General features: G+C 40.9%; 2 protein-coding genes across 4 annotated transcripts; one reads left to right on the top strand and one right to left on the bottom strand.

Moving 5' to 3' along the window:
* Positions 1 to 1,407: 1,407 nt before the first annotated feature.
* On the top strand, positions 1,408 to 9,738 carry LOC120724646 (cytospin-A-like). 3 transcript variants are annotated; one of them, XM_040016928.1, is made up of 12 exons: positions 1,409 to 1,958; positions 2,799 to 2,916; positions 4,622 to 5,095; positions 5,751 to 5,824; positions 6,104 to 6,672; positions 6,753 to 6,840; positions 6,946 to 7,021; positions 7,106 to 7,142; positions 7,451 to 7,547; positions 7,648 to 7,764; positions 8,888 to 8,947; positions 9,068 to 9,738. In XM_040016928.1, exons 2-12 carry the CDS (start codon positions 2,877 to 2,879, stop codon positions 9,155 to 9,157), a joined length of 1,722 nt encoding a protein of 573 aa, XP_039872862.1. In that variant the 5' UTR covers positions 1,409 to 1,958; positions 2,799 to 2,876; the 3' UTR covers positions 9,158 to 9,738. The 3 variants fall into 3 exon arrangements, with proteins under 3 accessions (XP_039872864.1, XP_039872862.1, XP_039872863.1); XM_040016929.1 differs by lacking the exon at positions 1,409 to 1,958 and adding an exon at positions 4,299 to 4,555 and having other exon boundaries at positions 2,802 to 2,916; XM_040016930.1 differs by lacking the exon at positions 2,799 to 2,916 and having other exon boundaries at positions 1,408 to 1,958.
* Positions 9,739 to 9,948: 210 nt separating this feature from the next.
* grcc10 (gene rich cluster, C10 gene) lies at positions 9,949 to 15,887 on the bottom strand. Its single transcript, XM_040016939.1, has 4 exons — positions 15,779 to 15,887; positions 15,281 to 15,334; positions 11,770 to 11,946; positions 9,949 to 10,431 (listed from the first exon to the last, which is right to left on the bottom strand). The coding sequence occupies exons 1-4, from the start codon at positions 15,864 to 15,866 to the stop codon at positions 10,292 to 10,294; spliced, it is 459 nt and encodes a 152-aa protein (XP_039872873.1). The 5' UTR covers positions 15,867 to 15,887; the 3' UTR covers positions 9,949 to 10,291.
* Between the last annotated feature and the right edge of the window lie 54 nt (positions 15,888 to 15,941).

Below are 15,941 nucleotides of genomic sequence, written 5' to 3'. Positions count from 1 at the left end.
TTTCTTATTAATTTTGCCGCTTCCTGGGATGTAAGATATCATATCAGCTCTTATAGCCAAAGATCTATAAAGTTCTGCTTTCGCTAGCCTTCAAGTTAACTTCTCTGGCAGACAGAATATATTTACAAAGAGCGTCTCTTAACCTCTTTGCACTCTGCAACGATCAGCATGATTTCACTGATGCTCACATTTCAAATCAGCCTCAACTCAAACAATGAACAGAAGTTACATCTGTTCAACAATGTCGAGACCCTGCAAGTAGGTTTTGTGGCAGATGGGAGCAATCGATGTCTAAGGAGTAACAGATCATGACAAAACCCCACAGACACTGCAACACTTATTAAAAAGTAGGATCATTTGTATATATTTCATATATGGCATGATTACTCTAAATGATTAACTCCCCGTGGGCCCATAGATAATAACTATGCTAAAACAAAACACACGTTGTTCAAGTCCTTGCATACTCTTACTAAGCAAATCCAATTCAGCCAATTGTTTTTATACCTATAAAGTTTAAAAGGCCCTCTGGCATGAGTCAAAACACTCTTAGTAAATCGCCTTTTTAAAATAATTCCTCTTGTCATTCCTAAATGTGGACACTGGAGGACGCCAGAGACGATTGGCTTCATTGAGCTCTGTCCATGGTGCTGAAATTCTAGCGGGTTCGCTGAATTTCTAATCAGACTCTATATAACAACAACAATAATAACACTAATCATAAAAAATCCTCTATTCTGTCTTTTGCGCTCCTGCATTTAACCTTACATTACAAAACTATTGGTTAGTGAAGACCTTCATTGTTTTTGGCTTCTTTATTTCTCTTTCTCGATGTTGATGGTTCTGTGGGGTGTGCAGAAAGATAATGCATCTTAGACTACATAAATTTCTCATGTTTTCTTCACACTGGGGCATCTTAAATTAAATATAGTGCGTGGTTATGTTCTTTAAAAATATATATATATACTTTAAGGATCACTGCACAACCTCTGCCCCGGATATCTCATCTAAAATTTGCGTAAGTTCTTATTTAACATAATTAAAACTGCTCGAAAAAACAGCACTATAACCACGTTCGCCACATGTAATTTCGTTGCTCTCAGGTTTGATGGGATCCAATTTTTCCTGATTAAATGCGTGTCTGGGTTTTCAGTTTCATTCGAGGTGTCCTTAATCTACGTTTTTATATAATTTCCTTTCTGTGGAGACGAGCAACGGCCTTGGTGTGCATTTTCAGAAACATTAATAAATAAATTCCACTCGTTAGTATGCAGTGACTTATTCAGTGTCGGAACAGTTTGAGCTTCCGCCCACGAACGGGGTCTGTGGATCGATAGCTACCACTCTGGGGACTTTCTGGTTAAAGTTGTGTCCGATAAATATTTCCTGGGCTGTCTGGCTGGTTTCCATTCTCTCGACAGATGCAATGTGACACACTGCACCCACGGACCGTGTGAAAGTATAACCTGTTACCTGGCGCCACACCTGCATTTAACAAAAGATAATTAGCCCGTAGCCGGTGTGTCTGCTTCTCAGCAAGCGCATTTTATCCTGCACTCTACTCACTATTTGGTGTTTGGATTTTCTGTATTGTGCGATTGAAAAAACAGAGATCTAAATAATCCCATTAACAAACATTCATGCTGTTTATCCAGCGTGCGGCTGCTGCGCAATCAGTTTGCTTCTGCCTCCTTTTTGACGCATTGGATTTAAAGGCGAAGCAGCGGAGTTAGATTTAGAGTTGGAGTTATATATGGCTGCCTTTTTGTAGCTGTTTGGTAATGTAGGATACCCAAGAAGAAGAAGAAATGACTGTTATTGATTGGCTCTGTGCCTTTCGTTAAATTTGGGATACGGGACGAAGAAAGGCAAATTTGTCCCGAGACACTCGAAGAAGAAACCCGCCGGACGGACAGTCGGGGCCAAATTGGAAGGCGTCCAGCTGGTAGGCTGAGCAGGTAGGCTTAATGAAACTGGAGCTATGACTGCGTGTGAAAGGCGACTGGTTAGATATAACAACCAAAATGGCTTGATAAACTGCACGTTTTTTTTTTCTCCATGGATGCAGAAAAACATGAGCCAAACTTCACTGATAAACAGAGCTATTCAAAAATGTGAAGCTTTTTAGAAACGAGATTGAGAGACAGACAATTTTCGAGACACGTTCATCAATTAGAGGCTTCATTCTTTAACACGGCACACAATTCATTAAGCTGCGCAATGATTTAGGAGTTTAATAGGTCGGGCTGGTAGAGTTAGTTATCCTGTATAGCCCTGTGGGTAATACAGCTGTGTGAGTCATTTGAAATGGACCATGGATGTCACATTATATCTTGCATGCCGAATAAACTTGAATAGTGTTCCAGTGTGTGAACAAATCTCAGTTTTCGGTTCGTGTGTAATCTCCTCCCCCTTCTCCAAGGAAGCCTTAAATTGCTTGATTATTCAATGGGGTTTAGTTCATTCTTCATGGCAGAGACGCAGCCACGTGCTAAACATGACAACCTCATTCTGCTGCCGTGGAGTTGACAGACAAGATGCTGCTATGCTTTGGGCACCACACATTCGTGTTGCCTTGCTTCACATTAGCCAGCTGACCAGGATAATGAAAGCTATGCAAAGGCAAATTTACTGGAGGCTAGTTTTATTGGACAAATGTAATAGTTTCTGTAGTTTTTGGAAACTGTTACTAAAGGGGGTGCTTGGGACTAGAATTCCTGGACTTCTGTTGTTGTGCTCATCAAATGGTCAGGACTGAGTCATACTCATGAAAACCGTGTTTATTTATTTTTGGCCAGTCAACAGAGAGCCTCACAAAGCAGGACACAGTGAGGGCAGTTGGGATAGCCTATCAAGATATCCACCCCTGCTGGATCATGGGTAACCACAATGGCAAAGACAGCCATGTCCCTACAGGTAACTCAGCATCCAATAGTCCAATTTCAAAACACATTAGAGAAATTATTTATAAAATACTGTGTATAAGTTTCAGGCTTTGTATTTTTTTTTTTTGTAACTGTCTTGTTTCTTCTGATCATTATTTCTAAGTCTGACTATTTTTAGACTGTTGGTACGACAGGTCCAGGAAACTGTCAGCTCCACTTCATCTCTTTGTCTCCTCTGTATTTCCAAGTGTGAAAAATAAACTGTCAAAGAGACGGCACGAGAAAGACAGTCAGTTACTTTTACTTTGTGAGACAGCACGGCAGCTGGGGCTCTCGCACTGAAGAGGGCGTCAATCAAAACATTTGTGCTTGTTGTGCTTCCACATTACCAAAGGATGAAAACAGGGTGACTACAGAAAGTGAACACTTATGGAGACATTTGCATGAAGGAGTTCATTTTCTGTGCCATTCACTCACTATAACAGGTTTTAACACTCCCGTTAAACAAAGATCAGACAAAGAATGTTCCATTATATTCCCCCAGTAACAATTTTAATTTATTTATAGTTATTATTTTAACCAAAGCTCAATGTTTTGTCTAAAGCAGCAGAAAATGTGTTTGGAACTGTTTTAGTAAACTCGAAATAAATATTAATTTAAGGACAGCCATTTACAAAAAAAAATGTAAATGTGTCAGTGAGGATGCTTTGCATTTTATAGAATCACTCTTTCAAACCAAACTAAATTCTGGTGTCGGGCCCTGTATGATCAAAAACCATATTTCAGCAAACAAAATGATGAATCAGCATGACAGTGAAATAGAAACCACATCCAATAAGATTCAGTAAAAGTTGGGATCAGAGTTTTAGCTTCTTCAGCCCTTCAGTATCCTTGAATTCAAAGCGTCACATTTGGCTGAGCTAATGTGTGAAATTTGACTTTACAACTTTATAGGTCTAGTCTTTTTGTCTCTTGGCTGTCGGTATGCAGGAATTCGGCTCATGCTAGAGGATGAGAATAGCTTCCCCATGGTAGCTGAGCAGACTACATCATGCTGCTGCCAGGGAAATGATGAGTCTGCAGAATCCTGCAGCACAACACAAGGACAAGGAGGGGAAAGCTTAAAAAGATCAGAGTCAAAGGAGGCGAAGATCCATGTAGCCTGCCAAAATTTCCACACCATAAACAGGATAATATCAACATCACAGAGAAATCCAGTAGCTCTAACATTAGTTATCAGCAACAGATGACACACTAGTGGATATTTCCTGATTTGACACATAACTAAAATGCTAATAATGCATTAGCGAAATCATCATTCTGCTCTCCAGGTGTCTTTTTAGAGATTTTTTTTTTTTTTTTAATGTGTTTATGTTGTTTTTTGTTTTTTTGTTTTTTTTTGTTTTTCTGCAGCTCTTTATAATATAGTCACATTTTGGCTGCAGTGAGGAGCAGCTCTATGATCAGGGTAAAAATTATCTCTCTTCCTGGATCTTGCCACATGGGGGAACAGCCTGCATTTGCCAGCCAAGATATTGGCAGGGGAGGTTTTTTGCTGCATCAGTCTGCCGAGGATAGTAAATAAGGAAGCAGGCAGCGAGGCTTACATCTGCAGTGAGGAAAAGAAGAGGGGTGGCTTTGCAATCGGCACATTTTTCAACAGATTTCAGGTGATTTTTTTTTAGCTCAGGACAGTGCCATTTTTCTCCTTTACCTATTTATTTCCCTCCTCTCAGGTTCTCCTTTAGATTTCTTCCAAACGCCTCCTACCACACCCTCACAGGCAGAGCTGACTGTCATGGCCTTATCCTCTGCAGCTTCCTCTGATAAGGCACAAACTCCTCCAGCAGCTGGCAGCACCACCCCCTCCACCACCTCTCCATTCACAGAGTGGACACAGCGGCTGTCGGCTCCCTCAGAATGGGCTGTAATCAGCGTTGACAGCGTCGCTGCCTCAGAGACAAATGTGAGCGATGCAGCAGCGAGAAATGAGGCAGCGGTGGGCAGTCCGGCCACTCCAGTACCGTTGCCTTTGTCCAGAGGTTCGCCTTCAGAGCCTTGTTCGAATGAGAGAGACAGCAGGCTGGAGCCACAGGGTACAGCAGAGAGAGCTGGAGAGGAGATGACCTTGGTTTTACTCAGTCTAATGGAGCACTACAGGGCCTCACTGGGCCTAACACCCAGCACTGATATTACCACAGGAGCAGTAGGTATGCCCTCTGTCATCACCTGTTTTGTTTGTTTGTTTGTTTTTTTAAGTGTGCTGTCACTGACACATCAGAGATGTCTGGTGATGAGAAAGGAAGCAGAAAGTCTTTGTAGTTAAAGATTAAATATATATTGTTAAAGAAGTACGTGCTCATAATAAACATGGAAAAAGTTTCAAATAATGAAATCTGCATGCGAAGGATCAAAAAAGCTCAGGCTTCACACTCCTCCCAACACTTGTTTTCAGGCCGTTTTTTTCTCCACTTCTATATCTGTATGATATTAAAGAGATGCAATATCCTCAATATGGTCTTCTCCAGCACAATGGTATGTAAGCACAAAGGCCACACCCACCTGCTGTTAAAACCTTGTGTTTATAAAAAGCAGCAAATCAGAAAAAGCTGACTTAAAAAGAAAAAACCTAGCCTAGTCCCAGGATAAAACATGGAACTGAAACTCAAACGTGGAATATGGCAAAAAAAACCCTGGTATGACTCCAGGAGCTATCATCATGTTTATAAGTGGTTTAAATATCACCATCATCATCACCTACTAAGTGTCATGTTGAAAATTGATTATTAACAGCAGCATAATATGCAGTAACTTAAAGGGACACTTTTGTGATATGGTTGTTTTGTTTTCTAACTCGTGTGTCAGAGCTGCTTAGGCACTTGATAGCAGAAAGAGAAGAGCTGGTTGAAGAGGTGGAGACCCTGAAGGAGACACTCAGGGTGAGTTGTTGGTCTACAGGTTGCAGGGAGTGAACCTGCTAATTATTTAGCATTCAGAGCTGTGTTTTCATGCAGCATTTAGTGCTGCATTTGTCTAATTCTGTGCACTTATTTCTGTTTTAAATGTCATGTGACATCATTGCAACATTCACATTCCAACAGCTCAGGTCAGACTTAAAATCAGTCACACGGTACTGACTAGTAGACAGATATTTATGTAGTAATGACAAATGGAGAGCAAGCCTTAATGTGGAATTACAGTGTTTCTTTGTTCCTCAGACAGAGAGGTTGGAGTGGCAGCAGTTCCAGTGTGACCTACAGGTCGCTGTGTCTGTTGCCGACCGGCTCCGGGTTGAGTCAGAGCAGGCTCTGTGTTCACTCCAGGAGAGCCACAGGACTGTAAAGGAGCAGCTGGCACAGGCCCTCAGCAAACAGCAGGACACGGACCGAGAGCTAGAGAGGCTGAGAGCTGAACACAAAGACTCCTGCTGCAAACTGGCTGAACTGGAGAAGCAGCAGCAGCAGGATCGAGCCGAGCTCGATGCCCTCAGAGGTCAAACGTATAAAGATGCAGATAAACCAGACTCTGAGGAGCAGCAGGAGGAAATGCTTGAAGTTACAGAGGAAGCTGAAGCAGGGACAGAAGCTCATGAAACAAATCAAGAGGTGGATGCTACAGAAGAAGGCTGTGATCCTGAGGAGACGAGCGAATCAGAAAATGTGCAGCTGAAAGGGAAAGGGGTGGCAGAGGGATACATTCGCAGTTTGACTGCCCTGGAGAAGAAGAAAAGTGACGGACGTGGACAGAAGGATCCCAGAAAGATTGTGATGCTCTCTGAGAGATCCTGGTGAGTCTGCATAAAAGCTCAAACTGTGGTCTCCTTGTTACGACAAAATCTAATCCAACACAAAATTGTTGTCTTCTTAGGAGTCTCTCTCGTCTCCCGCTTCCAACAGACTCTTCAAATCCAAATGGGGCTTCAAAAAACTTGAGTACAACATTGCCACTGTGCAAGGTATAACACGTTTACACTATTGTGATATACTGGGAGACACTGAGATGATCGATGTCATCCCATGTCGAATGAAATGTCAAATATGCCATTACTTAACTGTTTCAGAAAGAAGAGCCGACAAAAGGGAGGCGGATGGACCGAATTTTACAGAGGCAGGACAGCTGGTCGAGCTTTTACACAGGTGTGCTTCAGTCTCCCGAATCACCGTTAACCAAACCATAGCATCTTGTTTTATTACAACTGTGTCTGCATTTGTGTGATGCAGGAAAACAGGATGACGAACAAAGCTCAGATTCCTTCAAGTGAGTGGCTGATAAGCCTCATATATTGTTGGTAAAGATGATGCTGATGTCTTTGTGTGGAAAGAGAGGTTGGCAAGCATTTGTGGAAAAATAACCAAAAACACACTGATACAATTGGCAGTTTTCAACTCTTTAAACCAAAAACAGTTAAAACTGACCCATATGACTTTTATATTTGTATGACTTTAGAATCGATTTGTGTGTTTGTCCGATTACACTTTTTTTTTCACTCGTGTTCTCAGGTTAAATGACTGAAACAGTTTGCAGTGAATGAGCAATTCATAGTTAAAATGTTTCTCCATCTTCAGACCTCAGGATGGTTTCAGTGCTCTGCTGAGGCGCCATGGTGGCTCCAGGAGAAACTCCCTGCTGCGCTGGTGCCAAACTCGCACTCAAGGTTATAAGGTCAGAGAAGAGAACTTGAACATTGCTGAGCTATATGAAGTCATGTGACTCTTTGTAACAAGTTAAATTCAGACAAATTGCAAATAATGTTTTGTGGCAGAATATTGAGATCACCAACTTCAGCAGCAGCTGGGAAGATGGTTTGGCGTTCTGTGCTGTTTATCACACCTATTTACCAACTCGCATCCCCTATGACAGCCTGAACCCAGCTGATAAGGTAAAACTCAAAACACAATGATCTCATGAGAGAAAAGAAAGCACTCTTTAATTTCCATCTCCTGTCCCCGGACAGTTAAGCACAATATTAAATGACCTATAAAATACAAATACATACCAAAGACACCAGATTAAATTTGAATAGTAAACTCAAATGTGCAATGCTTAACACAATACAGCACAAAGTCGGTAAAGTTTCAGGGATATTAATCTGTCCAGTTAGGAAACATAAACCACTGTGAATCCATTTCACCTCCTTCTGTGCAAATTAAGTCACAAGGTGGACTGGAAAGGCAACAAAAAGACCGATCCCACAAATGGGAATGATTGTGGTGGCCAACATTGCTCTCGCTTGACCAATTATTCTCTAGTTACCCCCTTTTTTTTCTTTTTTTCTTCTTTTCTTCTTCTAATGTCCTTGCCACTACTGGTAGCATAAGACGGTACCTATTGTTCCTATTCAGGTTGCACAGTTAGTCCAGCTACTCCAGGATGGCACAACCATATGTGCCGCCACGAGAAGGTTTGCTATGTCTTTCAGAATAGTCTCACAAATGTGAAGGAAACAGTGGAGAAGAGAGCTGGACAAGGTTGTCCGCACAGTCACAGACCCACAGAGAAGACCTCCAGTCACTGACTGGCAGCATTACCTTATCTTCACACTCCTTCACATGTGCTCAGTGTGAACCTACTCTCATCTCTGAAGAGAACTGGGTGCAAATGGCGAGCCTCAATAGGTCTTTGTCGTGCTGGACACGAGTCCCACTAAAGGACGCCGGGCCTTCAAATCACCCTCATGGTCTCAGTCTCTGTAAGTTTGGTGAGAAACGTATACAAAGGGTTGCTGGAAGTCTGTCTCCTTCTGTTCCTTCTCACACAAAGGAGTAGATAAAAGTCCATCTGATGGGTTGGTGCCCTTTATGACCCTCCTACAGCTCTCTGTGTGACAGACGCGCACCTATGCACCTATGGTTATACATGTGGAACCTGAGTAGTCCATATGTGCTATCTTAATCCTACATACAGATTCATCTAAAATGCAAAAATAAGGGCTATGAAGTATATTTGCATTTACACATTCATGTCTGTAAATGTTCATATAAAATGTGTCTTTATTTTTACAGAAGGCAAACCTGGAGCTTGCTTTTAAGACGGGAGAGAGTGTCGGGATCTCTGCCACACTAGTGAGACATTTTTGTTCTTCTTGTTCAACTCAGATTTGTGTGTTTTACACAAATAGCTCAACTTTAACATTATTATTCTTTATCTGCTTTTTAAAACTTCCTGTTTATCCTGTGTGGCAGACAGTGGAGGAGATGCTGAAGGCAGAAGGACCAGACTGGCAGAGGGTCTTGGGATATGTCGAAAGTATTTTCCGCCACTTTGAGATGTGAAGTCTTCCGCCTTCGTTTTTTTATTTCTATAATTATGAATCAGGAGCTGAACCACGGAGACACAAGACGGAGCTCAGCTCTCTAAACTAAAACACGCTGGCAATACTGGACTCCATGACTTAAGTTTAGGTACCAGAACAATCTCTTTTTCACAGAAACCAGTGGAAGAAACTAAATAGCATTTCACTATCTGAGCCCTTTTTAAAAAAAAAAATCTTAAACATGCACAGTAGTTATTCTGGATCTGAATACCTGGCTCGGTGAATGTGCACAAGACACAAATCTAAATATGCCAGAAAGGCTGCACACTGAACTACTTCCACATAAACTGGGTGCCATCTGCACTGGTTTTGCACAGTTTGCCTTGGTGAAGGGGGGAAAAAAGCACTTTATGAAGAATGGAAATGTAGTGTAGGTTCCAGAATCTGGGTCACTTTATTTATCTCGACTAATATTTTTATCCTGAACTTCTTCTGCCACAATATGTATTTATGCATCAAAGCCTAAGAGCTGTATAAGGTAGATATGTATTCAGATTTTATATGCTGGAATAGTGATCTTTTAACCCCAAATCCTATATGTAAAAGAAAAATTGCCTTTAATGAAATGTGTATATATGTAAATACATGTAATCGATTCAGGTTTTTAGTTTTTTTTTTTTTTTTTAAAGTATGGTAAACACTGGTATATAGATTAACTGCAATAATAAAGCATTTAAATGGAAATGAGTTTTTGTTTTTTTGTTTTTTGTTTTTTTGCACATTTTCTGCATTAACAATGCACACAGGTTGAGAGAAAACATTTTAATTTAAACAAAAAAGACATTTGACAGCATATAAAAATGGTACAAAACATGGCATCAAAGGAAATGATTAAGGGTAAGAAAGTGGTCATGGTGTAACATGTGACAAATAAATACAGAACCGTAAAGAAAAGCAATAATTAAGCAAGGGTACTTGAGATTAAACCGGAAAAGTTGTGTTGTCTTTCTTGGAATATTTAGTGTTTTTAAACAATAACCGCTCCACATAAAGACAGAACTGTTGAGGGCATGCTGGATCTGCTCATAACTGCACTGTATTCCAAAGTTTAAATGGAAGTATCCTTGCGAACAATGGATGGAAGTAATATTTCCTATGAAGCTGGAATGGCGCCTCCTATAGGTGGTGTTGAAAGTGGCGGTAGGAGAAGAGATTTCAGTTTAGCAGACATGGCTGCGATTTCTGGGTCCTGGGTTTCATACATCTTGACCAGTCGGGCAAATTTAAGGACACCTGAAAGGGAAGCAGATGATCAGCATGACAAATTATATCATCTCCCCAGAATGACATGCAGCCTATAACCAGTACAGACTGGAAGTTTCCATCGAAAGGGATCTATTACAGTTTGTTACTGACTTTTTTGGATTCTCCTAGAACAGATTTCTATTTCAACTCGTCTTCCTTTAAAGCAACTCCCTTTTGATTGGCTGCACCTTGCAGACAGGAAATTTAAACCACAAGTAGGCGGGGCATCTGTGCTGTGTGCCTGAATTGACCTCATTAAACCCGAGCCTTGGGCTCCCAGGGATTACTTATACATACACTGATTTTATTATTTAAAACTTTGGACATGTTTAATTTGAAAAAATTCCCTGTGTGTGATTAAAAATTGAGGCCCATTTAAAATATGTCATTTAGTATCTATAAAAAAACAGTGATGTGCATATGTTTGTGACACTGTAGTGAGGATGATATTAGTTTTGATAATAATGAACTCAGTAGGTGGAATATAAGTGTTTTAAAGACACTGTCTGGCTTTGTTGTTGCATCTTAAAGCTCCTCTGTGGATTCAGGCGGTCTCATCTGCTGCCGTCTTTGTACCTAATCCCATAACAATTTCATTATTTTTCCATCGAGCCTCTGTCTGAGCTATGCAATCTGTTGCAAGCCTCCTAGTTATAACTGTCTTTATGTCTCAGGTAGTTGATCAGACATCTCTCCAATGTGTGACTGGTATACATCTAAAATGACTACAACCCTGCAAAGTTTGGTTTCTGTAACAGCATTGTGTGGGAGATTTAAGGTGATATCTTTAGAGATAGAAAACAGTAAGAAACGTTTAGATGAGAAACAAATATGATTTATAAATGCAGCATTTATTTGTTCTTCTTTGAGTAGTTTAATGTCCAATTCATACATTTAAGACCCAAATTAAATTATATGAGTACTCTGCGTCATATCAGCCAACACTAATTAGCACCAGTGGGATCATTTGTTCTAGTCTGAACGGTGTCTTAAAATTATTTGAACTTTAGAGTAGTTTCTATTGTTTTAAGCCTTCAGAGAATAATGTCTTACACTTGGTACTTTAACTCAGAGAAAGGAACCTGCTGTCCTGAAAAAAATTCCACAGATAATCTTACTACTGGGGTTGGCTCTTTGGACAGAGTTCATCCCTAATCATCTCAAAACCGGGGGGATTACAATAATTTTTTTTTCTACAAAAACTAAATGGGAGGCCAGCAGTGGGCGAGCTGCTTATTTTCACAGTACACTGTTTGCACTTTTTCTCTAACTTAGCAAAGAGCAAAACCAAGCACATTTTTAGTTTTAAGATACAAAAAAGCTCACCTTCCCCCTCATTGTTGAATCCGTAGGCTTTGATAACCTCTTGTTGAATTTGGGTGGCCACAGGGAGCACAAGCTGCAGCATCTTGCCCATGTCGTTGCAGGCGCTCTCTCTGGCCTCCTCCATCCGTGCGGCATTCTCCGGTACTGAGAATGCCTGGATCACCTCGCTCAAAACCACTGTGGAAAAAAAAGCTTTTTTAGTAGCTGCTCCACAAAGTAAAAAAAACCCAACCTTTTCCTGACATTGCTGCACATTTTAGAAGAAATTATCAACTTAATTAATCTCAGCTCTGCTTTTCGCAGGTGATGTGGTTCTGTTGGCTCGCACTGGAACAGTTTGCAGCCGAGTGTGAAGCGGTGGGAATGAGATTCAGCACCCTAAATTTTGAGGCCATGGTCCTCAGCTGGAAAAGGGTAGAGTGCTCACTCCAGGTCAGGGATGAGTGGAGGAGTTTAAGTATCTCTGGGTCTTGTTCACGCGTGAAGGGAGAAGGAAGCGGGAGATCGACAAACGGATTGGTGCAGTGATGCAGACGCTGTAGCAGTCCATTGTGGTGAAGAGAGCTGAGTGTAAAAGTGATGCTCTTAATTTACTGGTCGATCTACGCCCCTACCCTCATCTATGGTCACGAGCTTTGGGTAGTGACCTAAAGAACAAGATTGCAGATACAAGTGGCAGAAATGGGTTTCCTCCAAAGGGTGGCTAGCCTCTCCCTTAGTGATAGGGTGAGGAGATCGGCCATCTGGGAGGGGCTCAGAGTAGAGCCGCTGCTCCTCCACATTGAAAGAGCCAGTTGAGGTGGTTCGGGCATCTGACAAGGATGCCTCCTGAGCTCCTCGTGGGAGAGGTGTTCTGGGCATGTCTCACCGGGAGGAGGTCCCGGGGCAGACCCAGGGCGCGCTGGAGAGATTATATCTCTCGGCTGGCCTGGTTTGGTGTTCCTCTGGATAAGCTGGAGGTGGTGGCCAGGGGATAGCTAGGTCTGGGCTTCTCTGCTTGGGCTGCTGCCCCGCAGGTCCCGGATAAGCGGAAGAAGAAGGATGGATGGCAGTACAGTAACTAATCTGGAGCCTGAAAATCACCATCACTAATTCTTCTTCTTACTTTTCATGAACAAAGAAAGTGCACCCCATCCAACTCCAGGGCCCTATACTACAAAAAAAAGTTCACAACACCCAGGCTATTTTACCGTTATCTAGATTCACTTATGCTAACATTGGCGATCAGGATAAAAGGTCACACAAAGCTGGTTATCAGCTCAATAAGTTAACCCAGGGTTTCTCTTGTGCGTTAACACAAGAAGGGTGGTATTGGCTGCATCTAACCAATCTAAAAGAGGCATTTCACGGATCATATGACTCTTCTTCCACACAAAATGATCCCTATGAGTGTCACCTAATCCAGAAACTATCAATGCATGATTAAAAGTCTAGGATGAAAGCTTTAGATTTCGGACACAAAACAGTAAAATAAATATTTTCATTCCAGTTGATTATTTTAACACTGAGTGCGCTCTCAGTCCTGCTGTTTATTTCTAAGGTGATGGCTGTGCATTAGAGCTCTGAAACTTTAAACTGGATCCGTTTGAATATTAAAGCTTACTGTCCCACAGCTTAATACTATTATTAATAATAATAGGTTCCTTGGCGTACACCTGGCTGAGGATCTTACGTGGTCAGTACACACAAACAAAACAGTGAAGAAGGCGCAGCAGCGCCTCTTCTTTCTCAGGAGACTGAAAAGATTCGGCATGAGCCCCCGCATCCTCAGGACCTTCTATCACTGTGCCATTGAGAGCATCCTCACTGGATGCATCACCACCTGGTATGGCAACAGCACCGCCTACAACTGCAAAGCTCTCCAGCGAGTAGTGCGGTGCTCTGAACGGATAATTGGAGGTGAGCTTCCCTCCCTCCAAGACATCTACAGGAAGCGGTGCCTGAGGAAAGCGGGGAGGATCATCAAGGACTCCAGTCACCCCAGCCATAAACTGTTCAGACTACTTCCATCAGGAAGGAGGTTCTGCAGCATCCGATCCCGTACCAGCAGACTGAGAGACAGCTTTTTCCATCAGGCCATCAGACTGCTGAACACTTCATAGACACCTCAGCTTCACTACTGGAACTTTAACATTATGCACTCCATACTGTACAGTAATGCCACTGTTTTGCACATGTCTCACTCTGTATATTTTATTTTATTTATTTTATATATTTTATTTATTGTTTTACTCTATTTAATTTGTAAAATATGTGTACACACACACACACACACACGTAGAAAAATATTTAGTATACACATCCAGAAATGCATATACTATTATATATTGTACATATATTTATTAGTTTCAGATGTAGCCATTCTTGTATTTTGCTTGTTTACATTATTGTATTTTGCACAACTCTGTTGCTTGTGAAGCTCGCACACAAGAATTTCACTCACATGTGCTGTACCAATGTACCTGCACATGTGATGTGACAATAAAAGTGATTTGATTTGATTTAATAATATTATTCTGAATAAAGGAGATGTTTACATTGCCATAGTTTATTGCAGATAAAAGTTAAAACCATATTATTGATTGAACAGGCATTCTTTGTGTGTCCTGTGTTCTAGTAGCTGTAATACCACCAGAGTAAAAGATTAGAATTAAGCATAACAGCATTTTATACATTTTCTAAATCACCAAGTTAATCATGCACATTGCCGTTATAATATGACTCACAGGTTGTGCTTCATTCAGTGGTTTTACTAAGCTACACATTAATAAGCTGCACACACAAGCATAGACCAGCATACAATCTATGTTGCAATTAAAACGTGCTGTGAATAAAAGGATCAGTGAATCACGCCGCTTCCAGTTGATTTTAAACTTAAACTCAGAACATAACCCGCTCTTAAAAATGTAAGTTTTTGTTCTCTCAGCTGCAGACTCAGTGCTGTTTAAGGGCTTGAAAGTAAATATTAAATATAGAAACAGAATTCAAACACAGGATTAGTACAAATTTGATATGAGGTCATTAAGGACAGTGTAGCCGTCCTGTTTTAGGTTTATATATTACTACTTATTTTATATTACTATTTATTACTCATAATACAAAAAGCTGTTGTAAAATTGTTTGCTGCCAACACAGAAAACAAGGAATAAGTTGTGTCTAAAAATCTGTATTTATTACTGATGCTCATCAGGGAAACACAGAAACTTTACATCCTACAACTCTCCCCACAGAGTTCTCCCGGGTCTTCCAGGTTAAGTCTACAGCATAAATTACCGTGATGACTTACCTCGGTAAAAAGTGAACCACCTATGTAGTACAGAAAACCTAGGGTTAACCCTGAAGCTACCTGGATAATCCAAAATCCTGCTGACAAGTACAGGTCTCGGTCTTACAAATGCAACGGTACGAGTACTTGCCCAGTATTTATTCAGCAACAATATGGACCACCTGGGGAAGAGTAAACAAGTAAAAACGGGAGCTTTTATATATATAAACCAGCTGTTCCTCTCACCTCTGGTCTGCTCAACTGTCAGAGTGGGCTGCTGTGCTGGAGCTGAGGCCATGTCTGCAGAGAAAACAGAAAGCCACGAAAAAAATAAAGCTACTGTAGACGCACTGATGTAGACAAAATTAAAAACATTTACATTTTGCAATAATAAAAGTAGGAAAATTAAAGGAAGATCAAGGTAGCTTCAAGAATATGAAGCATCTTTGTTTTATTGAAATATATTTCAATGTATAACATAATGATAACTGTTAGCTTGATAAACCAATAAAAAAAAATATAGAAACCGCAATAATAGCACAAACAAGTTAAATACAACAACGACACGTATATATAAAGGAGACGTGGTGGTTATGTGGTGATTAGCATCTGTCTCCGATCGTTCATTCAGTAGCTTCAGTAGCTTAAAATTTGACGGTTATCAACAGCAACAGCAGCTAAAAATCCATTTATTTATTTACCAAACTAAATGAACATAAAACAGTATAACATTTGGGAACTCACCTCTACTGAAAACAATCACTAAGCTAGCAACAGAACTGTGAAACTGTCGTAAAACGGGGACTGTTGGGGGCTTCTTGCGACACACCATCCTGCTTTCAGGTAGACGTCGACGTAAAATGTAAACATACCTGTTACTAAGCTAGTAGCAAGTCATCGAACTTAG

Source organism: Simochromis diagramma, unplaced genomic scaffold, assembly GCF_900408965.1.
Source record: "Simochromis diagramma unplaced genomic scaffold, fSimDia1.1 OVJJ01000802.1, whole genome shotgun sequence".
Taxonomy (NCBI): Eukaryota; Metazoa; Chordata; class Actinopteri; order Cichliformes; family Cichlidae; genus Simochromis; species Simochromis diagramma.
The sequence above is the reverse complement of the archived record's forward strand: the minus strand, read 5'-3'. Positions and strand labels throughout refer to the sequence as shown.